The 27152-nt window shown below is 38.8% G+C and overlaps 5 protein-coding genes and 1 non-coding gene across 8 annotated transcripts; 5 read left to right on the forward strand and 1 right to left on the reverse strand.

The window, feature by feature from the left end:
• Nucleotides 1–511: 511 nt before the first annotated feature.
• Nucleotides 512–2218, forward strand: LOC103930103. Its single transcript, XM_009339395.3, has 3 exons — nt 512–676; nt 791–961; nt 1947–2218. Exons 1-3 carry the CDS (start codon nt 584–586, stop codon nt 2028–2030), a joined length of 348 nt encoding a protein of 115 aa, XP_009337670.1. The 5' UTR covers nt 512–583; the 3' UTR covers nt 2031–2218.
• Nucleotides 2219–4467: 2249 nt separating this feature from the next.
• On the forward strand, nt 4468–7224 carry LOC103930105 (protein BASIC PENTACYSTEINE6). Of its 3 annotated transcripts, none has more exons than XM_048588407.1 (3): nt 4468–4637; nt 5595–5715; nt 5852–7224. In XM_048588407.1, the coding sequence occupies exons 2-3, from the start codon at nt 5647–5649 to the stop codon at nt 6800–6802; spliced, it is 1020 nt and encodes a 339-aa protein (XP_048444364.1). In that variant the 5' UTR covers nt 4468–4637; nt 5595–5646; the 3' UTR covers nt 6803–7224. The 3 variants fall into 3 exon arrangements, with proteins under 3 accessions (XP_048444364.1, XP_048444365.1, XP_048444363.1); XM_048588408.1 differs by having other exon boundaries at nt 5601–5715; XM_048588406.1 differs by having other exon boundaries at nt 4469–4637; nt 5542–5715.
• Nucleotides 7225–7717: 493 nt separating this feature from the next.
• On the reverse strand, nt 7718–7799 carry LOC125479387. Its single transcript, XR_007259948.1, has one exon. It is a non-coding gene; the product is annotated as a small nucleolar RNA R38 (small nucleolar RNA).
• Nucleotides 7800–10052: 2253 nt separating this feature from the next.
• Nucleotides 10053–13227, forward strand: LOC125467995 (bZIP transcription factor 29-like). The gene is made up of 4 exons (XM_048588188.1): nt 10053–11510; nt 11598–11730; nt 11841–11925; nt 12819–13227. The coding sequence occupies exons 1-4, from the start codon at nt 10351–10353 to the stop codon at nt 12953–12955; spliced, it is 1515 nt and encodes a 504-aa protein (XP_048444145.1). The 5' UTR covers nt 10053–10350; the 3' UTR covers nt 12956–13227.
• A 686-nt stretch (nt 13228–13913) lies between these two features.
• On the forward strand, nt 13914–17414 carry LOC103930100 (bZIP transcription factor 29-like). Its single transcript, XM_009339393.3, has 4 exons — nt 13914–15544; nt 15632–15764; nt 15855–15939; nt 16908–17414. The coding sequence occupies exons 1-4, from the start codon at nt 14319–14321 to the stop codon at nt 17189–17191; spliced, it is 1728 nt and encodes a 575-aa protein (XP_009337668.1). The 5' UTR covers nt 13914–14318; the 3' UTR covers nt 17192–17414.
• Nucleotides 17415–18274: 860 nt separating this feature from the next.
• Nucleotides 18275–22609, forward strand: LOC103930099 (protein RCC2 homolog). Its single transcript, XM_009339391.3, has 16 exons — nt 18275–18743; nt 18840–18901; nt 18988–19055; nt 19247–19368; nt 19575–19680; nt 19800–19851; nt 19947–20064; nt 20176–20206; nt 20302–20325; nt 20488–20612; nt 20894–20975; nt 21264–21386; nt 21465–21518; nt 21620–21689; nt 21778–21811; nt 21947–22609. Exons 1-16 carry the CDS (start codon nt 18542–18544, stop codon nt 22306–22308), a joined length of 1635 nt encoding a protein of 544 aa, XP_009337666.1. The 5' UTR covers nt 18275–18541; the 3' UTR covers nt 22309–22609.
• Nucleotides 22610–27152: the final 4543 nt, after the last annotated feature.

The raw sequence follows: 27152 nt of genomic DNA on the forward strand, positions 1-27152 counted from the left end.
TTGCTCAACGAGTTGCCTCTGTGGGCATTGATAAGGATAGCTGCTAGCCCCATACCTTTGTATGCATTGCTATGGGTTCTTTTGATAGGCTCACTCGACATATGTTAGCATATGTCAGCATGTTTGCTCAAAACCTTTAAGTATTGACATCAGTCGATATGTTCGCTTGGAAACTGTTGACATTTGTCGACAGGCCTGCAATATGACTTCCAAATTACCTCAAGCCTACAAAGGCTCGGTGAAACACCAATTTGCATGCTATTTTGTCAAAAAATAATTTGCACGCGCAACATGTTATTCTTAATGACATCACAATAATATTTGAAGTGTATTGAAATTCAAAAATATTTTATTTAAAAATATTTTCATTTATTTGAAAAACACTTTCAATCGAACTCCTAATTTCATAATACTAATTGTATACAACAATATTCTTTGTATTTGTGAACGAGTCGTGACTAGGAAAAACTCGGCCGAGTTGTATAACTAGAAGGCAAAACGACATCGTTTCAAGTACATACTCAAATCATCCCGACCCAGTTTACCTCTTCCTTTGAGAAAAATTGGAAGCTTTGGTGGTTCGATGGAGGCTTGCAAAAAGGGCTACGCATGGGCAGTCTCAGCCGGGCTCTGCGCCGCTTCCGCCGCCATTTCGGCGAAGCTCATCACTAATCAGGTGCCCTTCCGATATTCAATTTCACGAATTTAAGACCGTTGGATTTACATCTCAAAAACCCTAGAATCTCTTGATGTAGTAATTCACGTGATAAATTTTTGGGGATTTTCACAGATTGTAAAGTACTGTTTCGTGGTATTATTCAACGTGACGATGTGGGGGTGCTTTGTGCAAAGCTTAAAAAATCTGTCGTCTCTGCAAGCTACAGCGACGAACTTTGCTACCAACTTCCTCACTTCTGGTCTGGCTGGATACTTTTTGTTTCAAGAACCCTTATCTGAGAAGGTAAATTCATTGTTTTTGTTCCGTTTTGTGTTAATTTTAATGAAGTTTTTGTCATTTACGCAACCTTACCCTTATTTGCAAATAGGCTGTTTCTATGACTCGAATCTGTGACATTTCAGTCACAAAGAAGCAACCTTTCCGTTGCGTCAAGACTCGCCCTTTGTTTTCGTGACTAAAATGCTCAAAATTATTAACTCTGCCAAGTTTCTTGTCTAATGCATTACTGAATACAAATGCGTGGAGCAAATGAAAAAAAAAAAAAAATGAATGGATGACACTGTTGTCGTATGCGACATGTTTACTTACTTGAAAGGGGAAGTCGTTGATCATGAAAGGGAAAGAAGGAATGAGTACGAGATCTATTAGTCATGTCGTATTTCATATGATTCATAATTTTTAAGTGTTAGATTATGGACTCTCACAATTTTCTTTTATTTCACATGTTAGTAAATAAAAAGGAAGTCGGTAATTTGAATAATTCTAATACCCATGTTTTACTTGATGTGGGGACGAATCAGAATAACTCCGGTACTCATGCCATGTAAGTAAACAAGCCACCTAGTAGTATGTGTTTAGGCCATAAAAGTGGTGGGAAATGTTTGACCTTCACTAGTAGGCCTTTAACTCTGTTGTCAGTGATCAAATGATTCTGAAATTTATTTCAGTCAACGAAGAAATCGAAAACAACTGGTTCTTTTCACATAAAACATTTGAATGAACCATGGGTTATATGGCTGCTAGTGTTTCTTATCTGGTAAAATCACAGAATGGTGATAGACGACGGAGTTTCTTCACCAATTATTTCGTTTCTCTGTTGGGAGAGGCCGCAGAATTGCTGCTGCTTGTACATTGTTTTTACGCCTGCATATAATTGTTGTTTTTACACCTGCATATAATTGTTCATAGTAAGAACATTGAGAAAATGTGGCTTTAACCTTGCTTGACATATTTCATTTGCATATCTGATGGAAAGGCTTGTTGGCAGTGGTTTGCAGGTGCCCTGCTCATTGTCATTGGCGCTCTCGTGCTTAGTAAGTCAAGTGTCGAGAAGAATGTTCATACGGATTAATGTTTCTGCATTCCACTTCGTGTTCTCGCATTTGGTTGAGAGATTAGATAACTATAGATTTTGCGAGGATGTACATTTAACTAAACAGTTGAACAATCTGTTTTGTTTATGTGTAATTGTGCTTTTTGTGTAATTTTATACTTTGGTGACTCATTTTGTGAATAAGATTATTCATTCTTTTCATTTCATTGTATTCGTGTATCAAATAAAAGAGTGTGCAGAAACAGAAAAACAGTGTGTGAAAATCATTTTCGATACTTAAACAAGCTGGATTCCTATTTCCTTGTTGGTCTTAATCGTGACGATTCCAATGGCTTGCTCCCTCTCTTCCTCTTGCACTTCTTGGTCTTGTTCTCCGTCTTCGTGTCGTCCTCGGGAGATAGGTAAGGGTTTGATCCTGTCATAGGGACTGGTTCAACAGACGATCTCTGGCAGAAATTTTAAGAATGCGTTATGCTTGGCAGTTTTGATATAGTAGGGTTTGGTGACTTTCTTTGGTCGTTAAAATCTCCAGCCCAACGCTGCGTCGCAATAGCCTACTCGCTCGAGTCTCGACTCAGACGAGTCAGATAGGTGGGTGCGTCATCTGTTTGTGGGCCTGGCCTGGCAAAATTCAGATTTTTCTTTACTTTTTGGGCTAAAGCCCAACCATTGAAAACCAACCTCAAAGCTATGTGTGCAAGACGCTGCCATCTTCATGGATCATGTGCACATGACCCAAAATATTGTCCACCTCGGTCAAGTTCTACCAAATAACCGGACCTAGAACACCAAACCAAGATAATAACCAAGGCTATCTCCGATCGACCCAGCCAGCTCTTTAGCACCAGAATGTCAAGCTTGACATTTTGCCACCCCTTCCAGCTAAACCCATTTCAATGCCAACAACTAGTTGATGTCATGCTGTCGTTAGGTTACTATTGGAATTTGATTTTTTTTTTTTTTTTTTTTTTTTTTTACGAATTTTTTTCCTATAAATACCTAAGTCATTCCTACACCATTTCTCATATACTTTTCACCATTCCATACTATCTTACCTCATTTTATTTCAATTATTCACATTCTATTCTCTTACCTCTTCCAATAATTTTTCTTTTAATTTTTTCAATAATTTTCAAATAGCCACATCAACAATGAAATGAAAGGCTTGGATATAAAAAGAAGATAAAGCTCTTTGTAGGGTTTACAGATGGGTTTCGGAAGATAGTGTCAATGGTAGTTCTCAAATAAGTGAAAGTGTTTGGAGGTGTGTGAATTCTACCCCAATATCCAGCCAATTTATTAATATTAGAAGCTAACGATAAGAAGTGCCACGTAAATAAGAATCTTATCTAAAATTTACACAACCAATTACATCTCGACACGTAGTACTCGAAATCCTATCCAAAAAATTATTAAGATTACATAAAGATAAGAAATCTGGAGAGTTACTCACTTTAACGACACGTGTTACTCGAAATCCTATCCAAAAAATTATTGAGATTACATAAAGATATGAAATCTGAATAGTTACTCACGTTAGCGACACGTGTCACTAGAAATCCTATCCAAAAAATTATTGAGATTATATAAAGATAAGAAATTCGGAGGCTTATTCATTTGGCGACAAGTGACACTCAAAATATGTCCGAAAACTTTATTTTAATATGGTAATTTAATTTAAATAACCATATTAATTCAATTAAAATAATAAATTATGTTTGGCCTATAGCTCTTTGATCCTCTCGGTTAAAGATGTTTTTTTGTTAAAGGGCTATGTTTGGCCTATGGCCCTATAGCCCCCTTGGTTGGATATGGTATAAAATATGGTCTAACACTGTTCATTAAAATATAATTTATTGCAGGGCTAAAGGAAGGCTTTTGGTCATCATTCAGTTGGAGATAGCCTAAGGGCTCATTTGATAATACTTTTAAAATGACTAAAAGTGTTTTTAATGAAAATGTTTTTGAGTTCAAAAAGCGTTAAAGTGCTTCATGCAAGAATAACATAACTGGTGCCTTTTGTAGGAGACACTTTAAGTGCTTTTCCAATATTCACTTGCATTTTTACTAAGGACTGGTTCCAAACATATTTCACTATAAGTGCTTTCAGCTATTTTAAAAGCACTTGCAAACGAACTCTATACTTGGTCTAATTTCTAATGCAAGTGAAATTCAATAGCTACGCATGTATTTTTTGTTGTTGTAAAGTTGTAAAAGGAATTTTGAAAACTACTCTGATCTACATGTGGTTGATGATTAACGATGATGATGAATGATTGATATAGACGTGTACATTAGAGATAAAAAATAAACACATAAAATTTTGTGTGAAAAAATAAACGTTGTTAATTACTTAAATCGACATGTTAGTTCTCTTATTGCAACATAGTAATTCATTATTCTAATAATGAGAAAGTAAAAAAAGGAGGGGAAAATACAGTAGAGTACAAGTCCACATCTTACATCCTGGCTTGGTCCTCTTTGTCTCTGAGAGAGTCTGGTGAGAGAGAGCATCCAAACGAAAGTAAGAAAATTCTTCTCCTTCTTCTTCCTGACTACTCCCCTTCCCTCATCTTCTTCCTCAAAAATCAGGGTTTTACTGAACTCCCCCACTCTCCTTCTCCGGTGAGCTCCGATTCCCTTCCACCTCTTCTTCCATGGCGATTGTTTTTCATTTCTGCAGATTATATTTGTGGTATTTTTCGTCTGATTTTTTACTTGAGCTTGGTTTTAGGTGGTGGTCTTCAGAGCTGCTTCGATTTAGTTTGGAATTAGTTGTTGTGTGTTTGATAATTTCGATTGCGGTTGTGTTTTTATTCTGCAAGTGATGCTTTATCTGTGTGATTGAATTGGAGATTTTGGGATTTCTAGGGTTTTACTTGTGCTGCTTTAGGAAATTAGGAACTGCTTCTTGGAACTTTGAAGCTATTGTTTTTATGAATTTTTGAAAGTTTGACGATCTTAGCTTCGTTTAGAATTGATTGGATGTTGAAAACATAAAAAAGTCGATTTTAAGTTAGTTCTGTCTTGGTTAATTTTAGAACAACAGCAATAACAAAGCTTTTCCCACTAAGTGGGGTCGGCTGTATGAATCCTATAACGCAACTGTGCTCTGTTTTGCTCCCAAGTCTTTCGTTAGTCTTCTTTTTCAAAGACTCTTTCCATGTCTTCCTAGGTCTTCCTCTACCCCTAGCCTCTGTCTCATAATCGCATTTTTTAACCGGAGCATCTGTAGGTCTTATCTTGGTTAATTTTAGTACAATCTGTAAAAATTCATAGGAACCGTGTGCATTTTTTTATCGATATGCTCTGGAAATGACATAATGTTTCCGAAATTAGAGATGAAGAAATCGGTTGAGTTGCTGAATTTTATGTTTAAGGTGACTAGGGTATTTAGTCTTGAATGACTGCATCTATAATCTTGTTTAGGGTTCTCCTGGATTATTCTGCTTAACTTTGTTGCTTCCGCTTAACTTCTGCAACCTATAAACGAAATACGGACATTTATCTTAATGGGCATCAACTGCAGGATATGTAGCCTCAGTCGGAGTTTGATGTTTAACCAGTGTAGTGTTATACTAGCTGCAGAGGTGTGAAACTTGCATCTGCAGCTGTTGCTATTTACTGATCTCAAATGGATGACGGTGGCCATCGTGAAAATGGAAGACACAAAGCGGATCAGTATAAAGCAGCTCAGGGTCAGGTATGTGGAAGCAATTTTCTGAATATGGCTACCTAAATTGATTATCATGTGAATTGACACGTAAAGTCTTTCAGAAGGTATGCGGTATATAAATATCAATGCTTATCTGATGCTATTTTTTTTCTTTTTTTTTTAGTGGTTGATGCACAATCAGCCATCAATGAAACAGGTAATGGCCATAATGAGCGAAAGAGATGCAGCTATTCAAGAAAGAAATTTGGCCTTTTCCGAGAAAAAGGCTGCCCTTGCAGAGCGAGACATGGCATTCCTGCAACGAGATGCAGCAATTGCAGAACGAAATAGTGCCATAATGGAACGAGACAGCGCCATTGCAACTCTTCACTACCGGGATAACTCCTTAAACAGTGGCAATGGATCTTCATGCCCTCCAGGTTGCCAAATTTCACGTGGGGTCAAACATATGCACCACATGCAGCAGCAGCAGCATGTACATCACATGCCGCACATGAATGAACCTACTTATGGTACGAGGGATATGCACACAAGTGATTCCATCACAATGCCACCAGAAACTTCAGTGCCTACAAAGTCACGGCAGCCCAAACGACCAAGGGAGCCCAAGACAACGCAACCAAATAAGAAACCTTCAAAATCTCCAAGGAAGATGAAGAGGGAGAGTGAGGACTTAAATAAGATGACGTTTGATAAATTACATGACTGGAAGGGTGGCCAGGATATGGGTGGTGAAGGTGATGATCTTAACAAACAGGTGGTTGTGTCAAAGTCAGATTGGAAAGGTCAGGACCTGGGGTTGAACCAGGTTGCGTATGATGAGTCGACCATGCCAGCACCCATGTGCTCGTGCACCAGTCTCCTCAGGCAATGCTACAAGTGGGGGAATGGTGGTTGGCAATCCTCATGTTGCACAACTACAATGTCGATGTACCCATTGCCAGCAGTGCCCAACAAAAGACACGCCCGTGTAGGTGGGAGGAAGATGAGTGGGAGTGCCTTCAACAAGCTACTTAGCCGACTTACAGCTGAAGGCCATGATCTCTCGAGCCCAGTTGATCTCAAGGACCACTGGGCCAAGCACGGAACAAACCGCTACATCACAATCAAGTAGATGAAAATTGGGTAGAGGCACGTGCAGGTAGGAGAAGGAACATAGTGATTGATCATGTATGCATTTCAAATTTTCTTTTCGGCTCGATGGCGGAGGGGAAATAATGATTCGACAATAGGCAGTTGGATGTAGTAGGATTTGGGAGCGTTGCTATGTGGTTGTCTAAGGCCTTGGCTATTTCTTCCCAAATTTTTTCGACATTAGAACTAGCTGAATGGGTTGATAATGCAGTAAGATTTTCTGGAAAACTGAGGCCGGTCGGAAATCGAGGAAGCAGGAGGGCCATTTCGACACCATCTTGGCGTGAAGGATTTCAATCATCCCATGTAATTGAAGGGTTTGTAGTTTACTAATAAGAACATAATAACTGTAATTACGTTAGCGTTTCTTATCAACGTTTCCGGCCATCGTTTATTGGTGTATTTCCCACACCAGTTGATTTTTCTCTTCCTAAATCTGTGCAGGACATTCAAATTTGAATCACTTCCGACTTCAAACCAAATGTAGCGAATTTGGCACTCCATTGTTTATGTGCACATTCCGGAACCGAATCAATCGTATATGTAACACCGTCGGTGTAGCGATTTTGGCACTCCCAGTTTAGCGGCACAAAACCAAAATCATTCTAGCTTCATAATTTGTTTTTCCTACATTTTATTCTTTCATGTTTACTTGTTCTCCAATTAGAAAATGTTCCGGTTAGCAGCTAACGGAAGATTTAGCACTAAAATGACGGCAATGCATTCTAAGATTTACAGAGCCGGCTCCACTTGGTGAAGTATTATTGTTTACTTGTTCTCCGATGTAGAACCGTATGTATTGGTTGGTATTGAAGTTCAAATTTGAAAAAAAAAATTACTTGAACGATTACGATTAAGCTATGTTAATATAATTTGAAAAATATGTAGTGTTAAAAGCTGTGTCAGATAACATGCTTTCAGCATCCGTACGTCAGACAGGGATAACTGTTAATTTTGTGATCTCATCATCCACAGCAATTTAATCAAACAAAAATATACAAATTAAAAAATAAAAAAAAAACAGAGAGCCTTCAGACCGTCCTAGTTCATGATACTTTTTTATCAACACATTACGCAAGTTTTACGTTGCGATTCTGTCGATTTAACATAGTCATCACCGGCCCAACATTCGATCAGCAAAACAACATTGAAAATTGCATTTCGAAAAATCCGAAGAAAAACAAAACATGTTTCTTAAAAACCTTTGAAAAATCGAAAGATAAGATAAATGAGAAGAGAGAAGAGAAAATGTTAAGGAACATCGAACACCGACAGTAAGCAAGCTCCCAAAAACATATAAAAAATCAAAGAGAGAGATTTTGGGGTTGCGGACGGAGAAGCCGGCGATGGTGAGAGGCTGCTAGGGTTTCAAGGTTCGACCGATGGATTAAGGTTGCCTTCGACCCATTTATAAAAGATTTCGGAAGGGTTTTGGGTTTGGGGTGTTATTGATCGGACGGCTGAGATTTGATGTGTTTGGAGTAGTGGGCTTAGTGAACTGCAGTTGATGATTGGGCCTCAAGATAGCAACGTCATTGGGCCAAGAACTGGGCCTGGAACACTGCACTCTGGCCCAAAAGGTGCATGCGTGACGAGTACTGTTTTCTTGCCAAGAATTATTTTGTCAAGCGGTTGGAGTAAAGTTGGCTCCATACAAAGTCAAGAGGACGTGAACGAATTCATACCAAATGCATAAATATGATTGCTTTCAGTCAAGAATTGTATTGTCAAATAGTTGGAGTTTTATATTTTTGTTTAGTAGAGAGATAGCGGTCGTATGTTAAAGTTTCAATTAGTTGTTAGGGGTTTAGACAGTCGGTGAAAATCGAACCCATACCAAATGTATAAATATAATTGCCTTCACCTATTTATGTTAAAACGTCATATTTAAAGGAGTCTCACATTGGTGTAAATTTAATGATTCACTACTAACGGTACCCATGGATTGAGGCAAGATATGCCCACTGATACCCCAACTAAAACTAAACATTATCTATATACTCATAAATGAAGTGTAAGTCCAAACACTCAAATCAAGATACCTTCTCACCTTTTCGAGTCATGTAATTTTTCTTACAAATTTACCGTTCAAAACACCAGTTATTCAAAATCAAGTTTTTTTTTTTTTTTTTTTTTTTTTTTTTTTTGAGTACATTGATATTTTTACATTGGATTCGAATCTAATTTGGTATCGAATTCGTCATCGAAAATAAGTAAATAGCATTGTATCAAAATTTTAATTTAATTTCATCATTCAAAGTTACCCCCACTAAAACATATTTCTGACTCTGTCCATAACTGTACCAAGGCTATTGTAATCGGATCCATATCCCCTCCTGACCTTTAAAAGCCGAGCTTGCTGAGCAGAAGATCGTGACCGTTGAAATTTGATCAAACAGCTACAATTATTAAAACTTTTAGAAAGTTTTCTATTTGTAACCGTTTGATTAAATTTCATCGGACAAGATCGCTTGCTCAGCAGACTCAATTTTTAAACATCAGGAGGGGTTCCGAATCCACTGTAATCAAGCATAACGCCTCAAGAGGGTCCATTGAACTTGACCCGTTCAACATATTGCATCCAGGTGATTTAGTTAAACTAGTAAACAATTTAAGGATGGCCCATGACACAACAAGCTGTATCACATAATTTAACAGAAAGCGCAAGTTCAAAGTGTAAGACATACGATCAAAAGAAAACTTTAAAATTTGAATGTAGCAAGAAAACAACGTCTCCTAATCAACTTGACGAAACCTAAATCTACGTTAAATTATAAATTAATTGAAGGGGTCCAATCACCATTGCTGTGGTTTTGTTTGGTCGTTTCGTTATGACGTGTGACTCAACCATTTGTCACATCGTTGAATTCATTACTAAAATAAAAATCTTTGTTGACATCCTTAATTAAAGGAGAAGAAGCCGGCGATAAAGGCAGAAAAAAAAGAAGATAATCAAAACGCGTCTTGTGAAAATTGTCTGAACTCCACCTCCTACGCTACTGCTTTTTGTCGGTGACAACATTGTACTTGTATTTGTAGTCAACACCTTTTTTTTTTCTTCAAGAAAACTAATCAAAATGATTTAAAATTTTTGAGTTTTAACGATAAAAACAAAATAAATAGTAAATGAAAAGTATCATAATTGATTTTAGGATAAAAATTTAATTTTTTGTTAAAATAAATAATACCGAAGCATTCCGTTGAAGTTCTATTTTTTTTTCTTTTTTTTTTATTGTTGATGAAACGCTGTGAAATCACCGCCGTTGACATCTTTGATCATCCATTGTGTACGTCTACTGAGAACCAAAGCTGGCCAGCAGCAGCTGCTAGGGATTATATAATCAGGTACTCTGCAGCCACAATCTTAATTGATCCCATTTTTCAGATTCTTTTTTGGGTTTGATTCGATTTGCGATCTGGGTTTTTGGGTTTAGAGATTTCTGATTCACATTTGAAAAAAAAAGTAGGAAACTTGATGGTTTTTCGTTTGATGGATCGAGGTTTTTAGAGCTTTTTAGCTGAGCTTTAATGGAGGGCAGTGATGAAACTGGCAGTGCCAAGCAACAGCGGCCTAATCCAGCATTTGGGTCGTCGTCTTTCTTGGTTCCTAAGCCAAACAGCAATTTAGATATTCCCAATTTCAACCCCTCTCAAATGGGTTTCCGTATGAGTCCTGAGAGCAGTAAGAGACCTGGGATTCCTCCTTCGCACCCGAATAATCACAATTCGATGCCTTTTTCGAGGCCTCAATCGGGTTCTTTGCCCCCATTGAGCTCAGGGTCATCCCACACTAGGTCTATGTCTCAACCTCCTTTCTTCTCGCTTGATTCTTTGCCCCCATTGAGCCCTTTGACGTACCGCGAGCCCTCGCCTCCTTCTCTGTCTGACCCGAACTCTGTTGATGTTTCTATGGGGGAGAGTGTTGTTAACTCTCATGGAGCTTCGCTTCGTTCCCCGGTTCATGACAGCACTGCGTATTGGGCTGGAGATGGCCGTCCTCCTCGCAGAGGGCACCGGCGCTCTAACAGTGATGTTTCATTAGGACTCTCAGCGATCAGTCAACCTTCGCCGCAATTGATCCCTGTTGGGCACCGAACGAGTTTGGATGAATCGGCTTCTGGAAAGCCAGTTCAGTTGATGAGCCAGGGATCAAATGGTAATGCTGAGGGAATGGACGAGAGGAAATCGGGGGGAGAGGTTGTGGATGACTTGTTTAATGCATACATGAATTTGGAAAACATTGACCAAATGAACTTGTCGGGTAACGAGGACAAGGATATGGATAGCAGAGCCAGTGGCTCGAAGACGAATGGCGGCGAGAGTAGTGATAATGAAGTGGAAAGTGGTCTAAATGGGAGTCGTAACGGCATGCCAAGGCCAGCTTCAGGTCTTCCAAATGAGAGGAGGGAAGGACTCAAAAGGACCGCCAGCGGAGATGTTGTACCTAATGCTCGACATTGCAGGAGTATTTCAATGGATAGTTATATGGAAAATCTGAATTTCGACGATGAACCACTGAAGCCCCTGCCGGTGGGCCAACAATCACCCAGCACTTCGCTAGATGGGAGCTCAGCCAAGTTCAGCATGGAGTTTGGAAGTGGTGAGTTCAATGCAGTTGAGCTGAAAAAGATAATGGAAAATGATAAACTTGCTGAAATAGCGCTATCTGACCCCAAACGTGCAAAGAGGTATCATGCATTTAACTTCTGTCTTGTATCTGTTTGTATCGGATATCTTGTTTAGTAAATGTGCTCATGTTTTATGAATTCATCCAGGATTTTAGCTAACCGTCAGTCAGCTGCCCGTTCCAAGGAGAGGAAGATGCGATACATAATAGAATTGGAACACAAGGTGCAAACTCTGCAGACAGAGGCAACCACTTTGTCTGCCCAATTCACGTTATTGCAGGTAGTTTTTTTTTTTTTGGGTGTTCTGATTCGAAAGTCTACCTCTTGCCATTTTGAAACTAATCTTCATGGTATGGCCACTGACTCTGTGCTATATGTACTTGTGTCCAGAGAGACTCCATGGGTCTTACAAGTGAGAACAATGAATTGAAATTTCGGCTTCAATCTTTGGAACAACAGGCCCAACTTAAAGATGGTATTGTGCTTTTTCTTCAGCTCTTTATATGTCTACCGAAAATCACAGTTATCATACGTGCCATATAAACTGTATCATTTTTAGTGAAAACTCGTCAACCAAAACAAATGTTTAAAGTTCCGGATGCATACGTAATTATGCTATTAAGCCTTCACCAATAGGTCAATTTGATTAAAAACTCTTGTTCTTGTTACATGTAAGTTTAACGGTTTAACCTTATCCGGCTATAAGCATTATTTTCTCATGTCTTTGATAGGCCACGGTCCACCTCCTTGACTATAAACTTTCATTTCATTTCTACCAATTACTGAAAACCTTGGAACCAGTAACTTTTCAGTTAGTTTCAGCAATCCTAAAAGAATAGCAATAATATCGGCATATTCTTTGCATTTCTAGATAAAGACGCAGAACTCTCATAGCCAACTTAAACATCAACTGAAATAGATGTCGTTTTAAGACGGAATGCAGGATATGTATTCACACAACCCTTTAGACCTAAAATCGATATCTTGATAACAGAAAGGACCAGGGAATGGCCCCTAGCTGAGATTTCAATCCTGGGCCCCTGGCTGAGAAAGGGATTGAGCTCGATTGACCCTTGTCCACTCCCCGTCCCTGTTTCAAAAACTTCGGTGGGTGGTAGTTAGTTGAATTGCCCACTGCAGAGCTTGATTAACACCTGGGCCCTTTGTGGTAACATTTGTACAAGTATCAGGTGATGGATGTTCCCGCAGATGTCGGAACTGGATTATAACATTTATAAATGCTACTTTTGAACTATTAAAATACCCTTGTCTGACCACGTATGATTTAGCTTATGATCAACTCCTGCTGATGTAGATGTGATATGGACTAATATTATCTTCCTTTTATTTGGGTCTATGGTGCTGCAGCTTTAAATGAGGCCTTAACCGGAGAAGTCCAGCGACTAAAGCTAGCCGCTGCAGAGCTCGGTGGAGAAAGCCACCTCTCAAACCATACTCAACAGAACACGCAACCGCAGCAGTTCGTGCAGCCTCAACAAAATTGACCACCTTCGCATCGCCAGAACCAGAACGGCAATGCTGCTGCTAAGCTTGAGTTGAACCAATAGGTTGGCCAACGCAAACGTTGGCTTGCGTTGGTCTCTTTGGTGCCAAAATTTACTTTGAAATATGATGTCATAATTAAATCTATATGTAATTGTCTAAATTAATTGACATATATATTCTTAAGAAGCTTATGTAACTTAATTCATTTTTTGGTTTTCTGTACTGCGAATTTTCATGATAGAAAGAAGATGCAATATTGCCTTAAGAGCAAGTGAACTATGTCCTAAACTCCTTTTATTTTTCATCACATTATTCTTTTTGGTATTTGACGGAAACCGACCGCAATGACGTTTTAAGATTCATACGCTGACTCTATTTAGTGAGATGAGATAAGAGTTTGTGGTTGTATTATTCCTTTGTAATCAATGAGCCTAATTATGGTAACCATAATTTTAATTGATAATTGCCATTGAATTGTGACAAAATTTATCATAGATAAGTTTTATTTACGTGGAATCCAATCATTATACAAATATAGAAATTAATTTAAATGTTATATACTAAACCATAATTTTTTCCCATATATGCTTAATTATAATATTTTTTTTTTTTTTTGTAAGCGATAAGATTATATACTAAAATTATTTGAGCTACCAGAAATAATAATTCGAACTTGAATACAGAAAAAAAAAATCATTCTTCTCTAATTAACTTAACTAAATTCGAATATGCGCCGGATTATAAATTGTTAAACGGTTCCAATTTGGTTTTGTTTGCTAATGACTTGTGATTCGATCATTTCTTCGCTTCGTTGATTTGGTTAATGAAATATAAAAATCTTTGTTGATATTCTTAGTATCTAAATCGTATCCTCGACGCACTGAAAATGTCTCCCTCAATACAAGGAGAAGAAGCCGGTGATAAAGGCAGAATATAAATATAAAGAAAAACGCGTCCTTTTGTGAAATTGTCTGAAGTCCTACTACTATGCGTATGCTTACTGTTCATGGTGACATTGTATTTGTAGTAAACAACAACAATTTTATATGATCAAAGCGCCGTGAAATCTCCGCCTTTGACATTTTTGATTACCTCTTCCTTTGCTTCTGCTTGCCGTTCTGCACTTCTACTGAGAACCCAAGCAGGCCGGTTAGCTGCTACGGATTATATAAAATCAGGTACTCTGCAGCCGTAATCTTTGAAAAATCCCATTTTTTTGTTCTCTCTAGGGTTTAATTTCGTTTTTCGATTTGGGTTTTTGGGTTTGGAGGTTTTTGATTCACATTTGAAGAGAAAGTAGGGAACTTGGATGGTTTTGTTTTGTGTGAATCAACGTTTTTAGAGCTTTTTAGCAGAGCTTTAATGGAGGGAAGTGATGAAACTGGAAGTGCTAATAAGCAGCAGCGGCCTAATCCAACGTTTGGGTCGTCGTCTTTCTCGGTTCCTAAGCCAAACAGCAATTTAGATATTCCCAATTTCAACCCTTCTTCTCAGATGGGTCTCCCCATGCGTCAATCTTCCCCAAGTTTGAGTCCTGAGAACAGTAAGAGGCCCGGGATCCCTCCTTCGCACCCGAATAACCACAATTCGATGCCTTTTTCGAATGTCATGAGGCCTCAATCGCGTTCTTGGCAGCTGGGAACGCAGAATTTGAGCCCAGGGTCATCCCACACTCGGTCTTTGTCTCAGCCTCCGTTTTTCTCGCTTGATTCATTGCCCCCATTGAGCCCTTTGACTTACCGGGACCCCTCGGGTCCTTCGCTCCCTGACCCAAATTCAGTTGAAGTTTCCATGGAGGAGACTGTTGTTAATTCTCATGGACCTTCGCTTCGTTCGCCGGTTGCTGATAGCAGTGCATTTTGGGCCGGAGACGGCCTTCCCCCTCGGAGAGGGCACCGGCGCTCTAACAGTGATGTTCCTTTGGGATTCTCAGCTGTTATTCAATCTTCGCCTCAATTGATCCCTATTGGGCGGCGAACAAGTTTGGATGGATCGGCTTCTGGAAGAGAAAATTCAGGGATTGGAAAGCCAAATCAGCTGATGAGACAGGGATCAAATGGGAATGCTGAGGGAATGGACGAGAGGAAATCGGGGGGAGAGGTTGTGGATGACTTGTTTAATGCATACATGAATTTGGAGAACATTGACAAAATGAACTCGTCGGGTAACGAGGATAAGGATCTGGATAGCAGAGCCAGTGGCTCGAAGACAAACGGGGGCGAGAGTAGTGATAATGAAGTGGAAAGTGGTCTAAATGGGAATGGTAACGGCAGGCAGAGGCCAGGTTCTGGTTTTCCGAGTGAGAGGAGGGAAGGACTCAAGAGGACTGCTAGCGGCGATGTTGTACCCATCCGGCACTGTAGGAGCATTTCAATGGATAGTTATATGGAAAATCTGAATTTCGATGATGAACCGCTGAAACCCCTGCCGCTTGGCCAACAATCACCAAGCACTTCGCTTGATGGGAACTCAGCCAAGTTCAACATGGAGTTTGGAAGTGGTGAGTTCAATGCAATTGAGCTGAGAAAGATAATGGAAAACGAAAAACTTGCTGAGATAGCGCTATCAGACCCTAAACGTGCAAAGAGGTATTATGCATTTAACTTCTATCTTGTATCTGTTTGTACTGGATGTCTTTTTTATTGAATTTGCTCATGTTTTATGAATTTATCCAGGATTTTGGCTAACCGTCAGTCAGCTGCTCGTTCCAAGGAGAGGAAGATGCGATACATTCAAGAATTGGAACACAAGGTGCAAACTTTGCAGACGGAGGCAACCACTTTGTCTGCCCAGTTTACGAAGTTGCAGGTATGCAATTTTATTTGAGGTCTCTGATTCTAAGGTTACCTCTTCCTTCATCAAATAGTTACCGACTGTGTGTTATGTGCTTGTCTCCAGAGAGAATCTGTGAGTCTTACGAGTGAGAACAATGAGTTGAAATTTCGGCTTCAAGCTTTGGAACAACAAGCTCAACTTAAAGATGGTATTGTGCTTTTTCTTCAGCTCTTTATATATATTTTGAGAATTACAGTTATCATACATGCCACATAAGCTATATGATTTCAATTGAAACAACTTATCAACCAAAACAATTGTTTAAAGTTCAGGATGCATACATATTTATGTTATTGCATTTCTAATTTGGTTGAACATAAAGTTAGATTTATCCGAAGACAGGTTCCTCTATCTTCCCCTAGCTTAAACAACCTAAGAATATGTGGATTTAATCGATGACTTCTTCTTCTTGTCGTGTCATCACATGTTAGTTTGTGGGTTTAACCTTATCCAACTGCAAGTTTTCGTTGCTCATGTCTTTGGTAGTCCACCTTCTTGACTTTGGATTTTCATCACTTCTACCAATTCCTCAAAGCCTTGGAACCAGTAACTTTTCAGTTAGTTTCAAACTGTGCTGTGGCATCTCGAGGGGAAATAGATAAAGTGCTGTTGCAACGGTCTGTTTGTGATTTTCATTTTAGATGCACATATGCAGTGTTTTGAGTTAATGCAAACATACATGTAGTGATTTTTGGATGAATGGAAGCAAGGTGAGATTTTAGTCCTCCGACGCTGGTATCATTAAACTTCATATCAGGTGGACTTCTGTGGATATTACGAAGTTTGGTTTAGAGACATAATCATAATACAGGAGATTCTCCAATGATTTTATAAACCCTTGTTCCGTCCCCTCTCGTCTCAAAAACTAGATTTTAGCTCGATAGGTTTTAGGTCCATGATTTTGCCATAGTTAAATTGCCAAACTGTGGAAGTTGATTAACGCTTGGTCCCTCTGTGTTCTGTGTTGATATAAACATACAAATATCAGCTGATGAATGTCCTTGAACACATGAGCAACGGATTCCCTTAATCTTTTGTTTACGACCAATTCCTGCTGATGAAGGCGGGATCTGGACTAACTTTATCTTCCTTTAATTTGTGTCTATGATGGTGCAGCTTTAAACGAAGCATTGACAGGAGAAGTCCAGCGACTAAAGCTTGCCGCTGGAGAGCTCAGTGGAGGAGGAGGACACCTTTCAAACCGCATGGCGCACCAACTATCTCTTAGCCAGCAAATGCTTCAACTGCAGCATCTAAACCTCTATCAAATGCAACAGCAGCCACAGCACCAAGCTCAACAGAACACGCAACCGCAGCAGTTCATGCAGCAGCCTCAGCAAAATCGACCTTCGCATCACCAGAACGGCAACGCTGCTGCTAAGCCTGAGTTGAGCCAGTAGGTTGGCCAACACAAACGTTGGCTTGTCTTGGTCTCTTTGGTGCCAAAATTTGTTTTGAAATATGATGTCATATATTAAATCCATATGTAATTGTCTAAATTAAATTGAGAAATATTATTATGAAATTTATGTAACTTATAATTCATTTTTTGGTTCATTGGATATTTGGTTAATGTATGGACATTTTTTCTTGGAAAGAATACTGTTTTGAGATTTGTTTACAGTATTTTCTTCTTTTTTTTTTTCCTTTTTTTTTTCTTTTTTTTTTCTTTTTAATTATTCATAAATCCCACAACTGGGTTGGCAATTCTTGTACGACTCATTAATTCGACACGAAATAATATGAAAATAACAGTTTTGGGTCAATTTATTAACGAGTCGGATTGTTATGGGGTCACTCGTTAAGATCTGATAAAATATGTCAGATTTAGATATTAAGCAAGATAATTTTTTGCATGATCGTTAATTCGACACGAAACGACATTACCCGTTAAAGAATTAGGTTGTATCAAATTACCTGTTAAGAACTTATTAAGATAACATATTTAACATAACATAACTTTTAAAAAATAACACGAAAACAACACTAACACTACTTGTTTGTCAAATTATACCGAGTGTCCTTTAATATTATGTCCAAAAAACCAACTGTACTTTATTAGCCCAAAAATTGTATATTGCACTATAATATCATAATTTCTTTTTAATGGAAAAATATTTGAAATAGAAATTAATACCCTCACGAGAAACATACAAGCCTTCACCGAAAGCAAAAGTCGCAAAAAAAGATTAATACCGCACATTATGTGATAAGTTTTAGATATTTTACGTTGGTGTCAACATGACATCACTCGATTACATAATAATATTGTATGATAAGTTTAAGATATTTTAACGTTAACATCAAAATTTCGAAATAACATTCTTGTTGCAAGTAATTTTCGAGACTAGAAAACTACCGAGGAGGAGCAGGTAATATCAACAGGGAGATATTTTTTCCTTTAAGTATTATTTATTTTTACCTTTTCCCTTTAAAATTAATTAAGTTCCTGTTCTCGTAAACCCAACCAAATCCCTCCTTATAATATCTTCCTTTCCCATTTGAATTAGGGTTTCATTTCACATCCAATTTCTTCCTCCTGCGTCCGTCCCGGCCCCCCCAAAACCCTATGCCGCTTCCGATCTCTTCAAACTAGCCGTTACCTCCATTTCCCGCCATTCTCACCTCCATCACAGCCGTTCGTTTATCCCCTTTTGAAAACTAGCCGTTAGATCCACCGCCTCTGTAGCCTCTCCGCTTATTTTCCAGATTAAAGCTTGGCCGTCGGCTCTGCCGGAGTTCGACCTGCAATGTCTGCGGTCGAGGCGGAGAACAAGGTGGAGGATGGGGGGAATAAGCAGGTGGGGAAATCGGGAGAGCTTTTGTTCTGCGGAGGTACGTCTTGGGACGCCATTGGCCGCCGCAAAGGCGCCGTTGAAGGTAACTTGATCTCCCCCACGCGCCTCCGCCCTCTCGTCGACGTCGATATCCGATTCGTCGCCTCGGGTTGCTGTGAGTTTCGCTCTCACTGTTTGTTTCAAACAATGTGATATTTTTGGGGTTTATTTAATTGATTGAATTAATTGTTTGTGTTAATGTTGGGTTTAGCTTCGTGTCATTGTGTGGCATTGGATGTCGAAGGGCGGTGCTATACTTGGGGTCGCAATGAGGTGTGTTCGAACTTTACTTTCGGATTATTTGTTGGTGCATATGGGAGTCTCATTTTTTATTTATGCATAAATTTTATGATTTGCAGAAGGGGCAGCTGGGCCATGGCGATAGAATTCAGCGTGATAGGCCGACTGTAGTCTCTGAACTTTCAAAGTATGTTTGCCTGTTTAATGTTGAAAACGTCTTATTTCTTGATGGAAATCACCTGAAGGATTAGTTTTAATGTAATAAAACTGGAACATTTGAAAGAGTAGTCAAGAGTTAAGTCATGCAGACCCACTTGTGAATTGCGGAATGGGTCGTGTTTGGAGAACTTTTCAATATTTAAAAGTTCTGTGTTGCAGGTACAAAGTTGTTAGAGCTTCATCCGGGAAGAATCACACTGTAGTCGTTACTGAGGACGGGCATTCTTTTGCCTTTGGCTGGAATAAGCATGGACAGCTGGGTTCAGGTTCAGCAAAAAATGGTAGGTTCTACGCTGTAAAATTCGTTTGATGAAATTTTAGGAGCTTGCTATGAGAATCTGATGACGTTCTACTATTTAAATCCATCAGTATTCTCATGTTTTTGTGGCTTTCTACTATTTAGGGCCCATTTCAAATTTTTCGTGTTGTCTTGGTTACATACTTGCTAACAGCCTTTCTGGTTATGTACTTGCTTTGTTCTCTGTAGAAGTTGAGGCTTCCCCTGTTCGCTGTCAAGTTTCTGAGGTTAAAAATGTTGCTTGTGGGGGTGACTTCACTGTGTGGTTATCTAGTGTTGAAGGAGCTTCTATACTGTAGGGTCTGCAGATACATTTGAGTTTTTTTTTTTTTTTTTTAGCCAATTGCTTAGTTGGCTTGGTTCCCATTTTTTTATGGTTACCGGCTGAATTACTAAATGTTTCTTGGTTTCCAGAACTGCAGGCCTTCCACAGTACGGCCAACTTGGGCATGGTACAGATAATGAGGTATTTTTTAGGGAAGATTCCATAGGTGTTTTCTGTACATTTCTATACACCTTAATCTTTGGATAATGAGATAAAATGCTGTGATGTGCTTTCAGTATAATACTAAAGACAGCTCAGTGAGGCTTGCTTATGAAGCCCAACCACGCCCTAAAGCAATTGCTTCTCTAGCTGGGGAAACTATTGTGAAAGCTGCATGTGGAACAAATCATACAGGTTATCGCAATGCTTGCTCTCGTCTCCCTCTGTGATTGTGTATGTGTCTAAGTCTGCTGCAATATATGTCAATAGCATTAACTTAATTTTTTATTTGTTTTGAGAATACAGTGGCAGTGGATGCAAATGGCTATGTTTATACGTAAGTACTTTTATATGGCATTACCTATGTCTTGCTTCCTATCTTTTTGATTGGCGTGTTTGTTTAACTTGCAATCATTTATGGTGAAACTTCAGGTGGGGCTTTGGTGGTTATGGAAGGTTGGTGCTCGCTATTCCATAGCATTTGGATTTTTTTTTTTTTTTTTTTTTGAATGTGGATGAACTTTCGTATGGATATTTCCCCTTTTCATCAGCTTCTTTGTTGTCATTTTAATTTGGATGTTCTTACTATGCATATGACTCCTGGAGTGCTGTTTATAGGCTTGGACATAGGGAGCAGAAGGATGAATGGGCTCCTCGTCGTGTTGATGTCTTTCAAAGGAATAATATTCTGCCTCCTGATGCCATTATTTCAGCTGGTGCTTTAAACTCTGCATGTACTGCAGGTACCCAATTAATACGTTTCCAATGCTCTTTTTCTCACTTGTTCTTGTTAGATGGGGCCTTCTGCATAGCATCATAGTTTTCAAAGCTCATTAGCTCCCTCTCTAACAAATCTTAGCGTTTATACTTTTTATAGTTATAATTTGGAAGGCCATCGGACCATTTGATCTTTGTAACTGGACTCACGTTGACTGCTATAATTTTATATTTGAAAACGACCCATCACTTTTACAGCCAAGATTTCATCATAATTATTTTTTTCCTTTTTCTTTTCGTTTTCCAGGTGGAGGGCAATTGTATATGTGGGGTAAAATTAAGAATACAGGTGATGACTGGATGTATCCTAAACCACTCATGGATTTAAGGTCAGCTCTCGTCCTTGATTATCTTGATTTTGTTCTGTTCACTGTAAAAGATTTTACTCTTCTAGAGCTAGAGCAATTCTGGGTACACTATCTCCTGTTGTGGAAAGGAGCAGGGGAACTGTTTTGAATAAGATCAGAAGTTGTTTCTTGTGATAATTTGTGTAGTGAGAACTCTCATCAAAATAGCTTAGGGTCTTATCCTTTTGCCGGGATTCACAAAAACTAATATGTCGTTTCTGTTTTTGACCAAGGATGTGGCATAAATTATTTTCTTGTCTTTGTTGATAGTGGCTGGAATTTGCGTTGCATGGATTCAGGCAATATGCACCATTTCGTTGGTGCTGACTCCTCCTGCATAAGCTGGGGTCATGCTCAATATGGAGAGCTGGGATATGGCCCTATGGGACAGAAGTATGCGATATCTCGTGTTATTATACCTTCCTTTCTTTTTGATGTCTTTTCTCTCAATCTTAATCTTTGCCTGTTTAGGTCTTCTGCAGTTCCCAAAAAGGTGGATATTCTTGAGGGTATGCATGTTATGAGGTGTGTATTTGTTTTTGTATTATCTTGTCTGCATTCTTCTTACGCACCATAAGCTTCAATTATACATTCTGGCCTTAACGATTGAGGATTGTACTCTGTAGTGTTGCATGTGGACTCGGCCATTCCATGGTCATTGTTGATAGAACAACTGTTGGTGACCGACTTGATCAGGTAACTTCGTATCTCTGCCCGGTTGTTTTAAGTTCCTTTGTTTAGCGCATGGCTGCTCTCAAACTTAAAAAATATTTCTTTTTTGCAGCTTGAGGTATATGATGGCAAAGCTTCTGTAGAAGGTATGCTGATTTTGATGGTTGCAAAAGTGAGATCTTTCATTCATCCTTGGCCAGTTGGCCCGAGGACAGTTGATCCGAACTAAGTGAAGATGTAAGTTGAACCTGGTTTGTCTATTCTTTCCACTATTGTTGCAGGGAGTGAGGAACCTGTGAGTGCCGCTCCAGCTGCGAAGCAAACTCCTAAAAGGGGTGCCTCAAAAGCATCTGAAAATTCCAAGAGGAAGAAGTCAAAAGAACCTTCTGATTCGGAAGATGAAGAAGACAGTGATGAGCCTGATGACAACAGTGACGGAAGCGATGATGAGGACAGTGGCGAGCAAGAACCTAAAAGGCAACGAGGTGGGAAGACTTCTGGCAGAGGTAGGGGCAATGGAGCTAAAAAGGCGGCAGCAGCTGAGGGAAAGCGTGGACGGGGTCGCCCTGCTGCAAATAAGATCCCAAAACCTGCACCATCAAAAACTGGAACCGGTAAGAGGGGAAGGCCTCGCAAGTCGTAAGTTGTGCACGTTCCCAGCATACCAAGTCCAAATCAGAAATTTTGTTCTCTCAATGTAGAGAAGTGTACTTCATTACTCCGCGGCACTTAATTTGGGTCCCATTTCGAAGTGTTTTATTGTACTATGTTCGATTTTTATCTTCATCGTTTTCATGCACTTCAAATATGATGTGCTTAATTGATGAAAAAAACACACTGGATTGAACATTCTGTTTTTTAACATCCGGCCGAAATGAAAGAATGTGAGTGATAACTTGTACCAAAATTTTGTTTTGATGGACATTCTCGGCTCCTTATTCTTATTCCACATCTTATTAGTATTATTATTATTATTAATGTTACTATTTTATTATTAGATTTATTAATATTATAACTTACCGTAATGAGGCCTGATTGATGTGTATGTCGAATTTGGATCACTACGGACCTCACAATCCGGAGCCTAAGTATCATGGAATTTGGATTGTTCAAGAGAAAAAAAGTGATTTATAACTTGTATAAGGTGGGCCAGCATAATGAATTAATGAGGATTGTCGAATTTAATTTGAGTGATTCAGATTACCTGCTCCTTGGAATCTCTGTCTGGATCGAAATGAAGGTTTTGGAGAGAATTTTAGCATGCGCAGGTTTGTAGAGTATAATATACCACCAACCACCGGGATCCTTGGCCCTTGGATTCTTCGCCACACATAACCATCCATTAAAATGGTACATCGACATCGTAGCATGATAAAATTTTCGGATTTAAAGTCCGACTAGAATGATCTGTGGAATGAGGGGACCAATACAGGCACTCATTTTTGCTTGTAAAGTCGAGGAATGGGAAAGCTGTGAGCAGGCATCAATTGCTTTCAGACATGTTGCTGAATACTTGAATACAAAGCTTGTTGGTGACATGAGATTTAAAGCTATGGACGGAGCCTAACAGGCCCCATATTTTCCCATCATTGCTACTTTATGTCCATAAATGAGGAAACATTTGTTGAATAAGCTGAGACCCCAAACTCCTATAAGGACATGTCCTATTTCCTTTATTTGTTTGTTGGGTTGGGTTTTGTCAGCAATGTTGGCAGTCGTTTACTCGGGCGTGGATCGTGTGAATCGCACAAACACAAAAGAAAATTCAATTTCAAGTAGAAGAAATTTTGTATTGTAACCGAGACAGAATCTTATTAGGACCACCATCCAATGAGTGTCTGACATGTCGCACTTTCTTGTGCATTGGATTTCAGATGAGCTTAGAAATCAACAGCGATAATTAATCTAACTGTAATATTTTTTTTTTTTTATATAAAAAATAGAAAGACAAAAAAGAAGGAAACCAAATGCCATTTCTTCCTCAGGTCACAACTCAATATTTATGTTAACTGCAATCTTTATTATGCTATGCAGACATTTAGTAGAATACGCGGACGATAAGAGTAACAAAGCAACCAAAAAAATAAAAAATATATATATTTGTAACTAGTACTTGCTCTTGCGGCCTTGCCTACCGGTTGGAAGTGCATAAAGGCAAGTACTATTTAGAGTGAATAGTATGGGCAAGTTAACTGCCTTTTTGCCTTTCCCTTGCCCTCCTAAAACGGATAAACTGCTCTAATAGGCGGACATTAGGGGCACCGTGGGATTGTGGTAGCACTAGGATGATATATTGGATACAGTATGAAGATTTATACGAAACCAAGTAAAAAGGCTTATACGAAACGAAAACAAAGACTTATACGAAATGACAACACCCAAATGATGGTATCCCAACCAATCATACGACGCCTATATAAAAACATAAAATTCGTAGCGTCCCAAATAATTTAGGTACTGCCCTCCCCCCTCTCCAAGTACAGGCAGCCTGGCCAAAGAATAAGTACGCCAAAGAAAAGAGCTCATGGCTTTTGACAGTACAACTACGACCTCTGAGAGCAATACTATAATTGCAATAATGGCCTTGAAAAAAGCATTTTTATCATTCACGTCCTCGTCGGCCATGTGACAAGTGGGCTCCACCAGCCCTTTTTATCCTAATGGAGGAGTAGGCCCAGCGCGGTGGACGGTCATAGATCGCCGGTGTACCTTAATGGTTACCATAAAATGCTGATTGCTGAAATAATTCCCCACCTAAAGATTAAGTCCAAGACCTACATTGAATCTTAATCTTAGGGGGTAAGACGTTGTTATGCCATTAATGGTTTTAAGTGGGTTGGTGCCATTTTATGTCCATCTCCATGGTTAAGATGGACAAAGGGGATGGAGACCACACAACCATTAATGAAGTTACATCGTTAATAGTTATTTAACTAGTCATTTAGGTTGAAGAAAGATGAGAAAGATTAGGCAAAATTAGTTGATTCAACAATTGCGTGCACATTTATCCTTCTCAAGGACTGATGTACATTGCGTCTAGGGCAATTGCGTGCACATTTATCCTTCTCAATGACTGATGTACATTGCGTCTAGGATGGTCCTAGGACCATCCAGAATCCGGAAAATATATATATGCGAAGGTCTTCAAAGGACCCTCTGAATGTTTGGCACATGTTTTGTGTCTGCCAAGCGTTTGATGTAATGTCTGCTAGTACTAGGTATATCTCAACAGGTTGCTTCGACAACACCTCGACAAATTGTCTCGATACCACTCATTAGATTGCTTCGGCATATCTTGACATCTGTTGACATGTGTGAAATGGTTTGACTGACAACAACAAACCTGTCAAAGCCGTAACGTTCGAATCTTAGATCCGCCACCAATCCTCCTACGTAATGAACATCATGTAGTTTTTTTTTTCCTAGTATTATGTTTAAATGTGAGCATTCAGTTCAAAACCAATTAGTCCATAATTATTCAAATTGATTAATAAAAGACTTTTTAATTAATGCTCTCGAGTCTCAATCTTATAAGAATTTATATCGAACAAAACCATCGTATCATAAATTAATTCCAGATTATATAAATAAATTAAAATATTTGAGTAAGCGTGATCAACTTCAGATATAACGTCTCGATTGCAAGTAAGTTATCCGGTAACAGTGGAGGCCAAATTTCAACTGTGCGGCGGCGAGTCGTTTGTGGAGTTATGGGGCCGCGGAGCAGAGCAGAGCAGGTGCAACCCGCCACCATGAAAATCAGAGAGCGAAGACGTCAGTCTCAGAGTGGTAAAGTAATTGGTGGTGGGGTCCGCACGTGACGGATTCATGGCAACCCATTTGCGTTTCGCAGCTGAAATTGTGGACCATCTCAGATTCCCATGTGATCCACGTGTCCCGCAGCCAGTCAAACACGTGGAACGTGAGGACAAAAGAGCTGCCAATAGTTTGTTGGTCACTGGCTACTGGAGACCAACAGCAATAGGCCAACATTATTTGTTAAAGGAAACAATATTAGGTGGCGTTAGATTTTTAGTGTGTCGGGAATACAAGATAATATATCACATATTAATTGTTATTATACAATTGAAGATATACTTAGAAGAAAATTTAATTCTAATTGTTAATGAAATATGATGTACCGCTTCATGTTGAGTACACTAAAAAATTTATCTTACTTAGCAACCTCGTTGCTCCCCTTCGCTTTATTTACAAAAAGAAAAATACTTTGAGAAAGAATACACTAACCGCGTCATCCGATGAGTTAGTATTACAAAAGTACGAGACGTTTTAGGGGTTTTGATATTACTCGCCTTTGTAGGAATCATAAACCGAGTACGCATATATCATTAAGTGACAAGCTTCTTGTTACAAGTTAGAAGTTGCACCATATTACAAAAGGACGAATATCTCTTTAACTATTAGTATTTTTCTTGTCACGTGATACAGACGGGCTCATTACAGGTTGAAATCTGCCTCTTACTAGGACACCACCGTTTTCATTTATATTATTCCCCTTCATCATCATCTTATTGTTGAGGGAGATCCTCTCACATGAAAAGCCACTTTTGGGCCCACTCCTCCTCACAGCACACCGTTGTTTTTATCATTATTTTTATTTTTCAATCGTGTCCATATTCTCGTGATAATCTAGTTCTTGTCGCGGATAGGTTTGAATGGTGTAATGGTTGGTACTTGGTAGGGTTGAGAGCAATTTGCCTAATCAATCTTATCTATAATCCGTTTACTAATCATATCCCTACATCACATGCTTTGAGGGACAAATGTATTGGTTTATGATTAATCAAGTTGCTAACACCAAAGATAAGCCTAAAAATAGAAACAAATACCAAAACAAGGTGGATTGAAATTTCTAACTCAAATCATTTTCCTCTACCACTTTCTTCAATGAACTTATAAAATTTAGAAGATACTTTCGAATTACAATACAAAGATCAAATTCGATGCTATTGAAAATAAAGAATGACGGTGAAACTATGTGAAAAGTTACGTGGTATAATTTAGTTCTAGAAATTTACGCAAATATTTTAATTGTAAAAAGAGGCGTACGCACTCTAAAGTGTGACGTGACTTTGAACTCTTGAATAGTTTTTTCTAAACATATTTTTATTATAAGCAATATTCATAGTCTAAATACTACTCTAGACACGAGACGCATTGAGGTGAAAAAAAGTCATATCCGCTGAAGCAAACGACTACTTAAATATAAATATATTTGAATCTTATATGATATTTTCCTCCACTTTATAGCTACACAACCTATTAGAGCATCTTCAAAATAAGATATTAAAATGTCCAAATCAGCAACGACAACAATGTTTTTTCAACTGAAAAGTCAAATCTGATATGACATGACATGCATTGGCAGCTCTAACCCTTGCTGCCAAAATTGATAGCAACTTCAAATCATTTTTTAATCGATTACTAAATCCATTTTATTATTAATTTTTGTTTTAAAACATTCAT

The sequence above is a fragment of a genome, unplaced genomic scaffold, assembly GCF_019419815.1.
Source record: "Pyrus x bretschneideri cultivar Hongxiangsu unplaced genomic scaffold, Pyrus_bretschneideri_v1 Contig28, whole genome shotgun sequence".
NCBI classification, from domain to species: domain Eukaryota; kingdom Viridiplantae; phylum Streptophyta; class Magnoliopsida; order Rosales; family Rosaceae; genus Pyrus; species Pyrus x bretschneideri.

Excerpts from the sequence above, each read along its gene's own strand:
- LOC103930103 (XM_009339395.3), top strand. The coding sequence starts at position 584 with ATGGAGGCTTGCAAAAAGGGCTACGCATGGGCAGTCTCAGCCGGGCTC. Across the intron at positions 677-790 it reads CGAAGCTCATCACTAATCAG|ATTGTAAAGTACTGTTTCGT; the intron begins GTGCCCTTCCGA and ends GGATTTTCACAG. Across the intron at positions 962-1,946 it reads AAGAACCCTTATCTGAGAAG|TGGTTTGCAGGTGCCCTGCT; the intron begins GTAAATTCATTG and ends GCTTGTTGGCAG.
- LOC103930105 (XM_048588407.1), top strand. The coding sequence starts at position 5,647 with ATGGATGACGGTGGCCATCGTGAAAATGGAAGACACAAAGCGGATCAG. Across the intron at positions 5,716-5,851 it reads ATAAAGCAGCTCAGGGTCAG|TGGTTGATGCACAATCAGCC; the intron begins GTATGTGGAAGC and ends TTTTTTTTTTAG.
- LOC125467995 (XM_048588188.1), top strand. The coding sequence starts at position 10,351 with ATGGAGGGCAGTGATGAAACTGGCAGTGCCAAGCAACAGCGGCCTAAT. Across the intron at positions 11,511-11,597 it reads GACCCCAAACGTGCAAAGAG|GATTTTAGCTAACCGTCAGT; the intron begins GTATCATGCATT and ends GAATTCATCCAG. Across the intron at positions 11,731-11,840 it reads CCCAATTCACGTTATTGCAG|AGAGACTCCATGGGTCTTAC; the intron begins GTAGTTTTTTTT and ends ACTTGTGTCCAG.
- LOC103930100 (XM_009339393.3), top strand. The coding sequence starts at position 14,319 with ATGGAGGGAAGTGATGAAACTGGAAGTGCTAATAAGCAGCAGCGGCCT. Across the intron at positions 15,765-15,854 it reads CCCAGTTTACGAAGTTGCAG|AGAGAATCTGTGAGTCTTAC; the intron begins GTATGCAATTTT and ends GCTTGTCTCCAG. Across the intron at positions 15,940-16,907 it reads ACAAGCTCAACTTAAAGATG|CTTTAAACGAAGCATTGACA; the intron begins GTATTGTGCTTT and ends ATGATGGTGCAG.
- LOC103930099 (XM_009339391.3), top strand. The coding sequence starts at position 18,542 with ATGTCTGCGGTCGAGGCGGAGAACAAGGTGGAGGATGGGGGGAATAAG. Across the intron at positions 18,744-18,839 it reads ATTCGTCGCCTCGGGTTGCT|CTTCGTGTCATTGTGTGGCA; the intron begins GTGAGTTTCGCT and ends TGTTGGGTTTAG. Across the intron at positions 19,852-19,946 it reads GGCATGGTACAGATAATGAG|TATAATACTAAAGACAGCTC; the intron begins GTATTTTTTAGG and ends ATGTGCTTTCAG.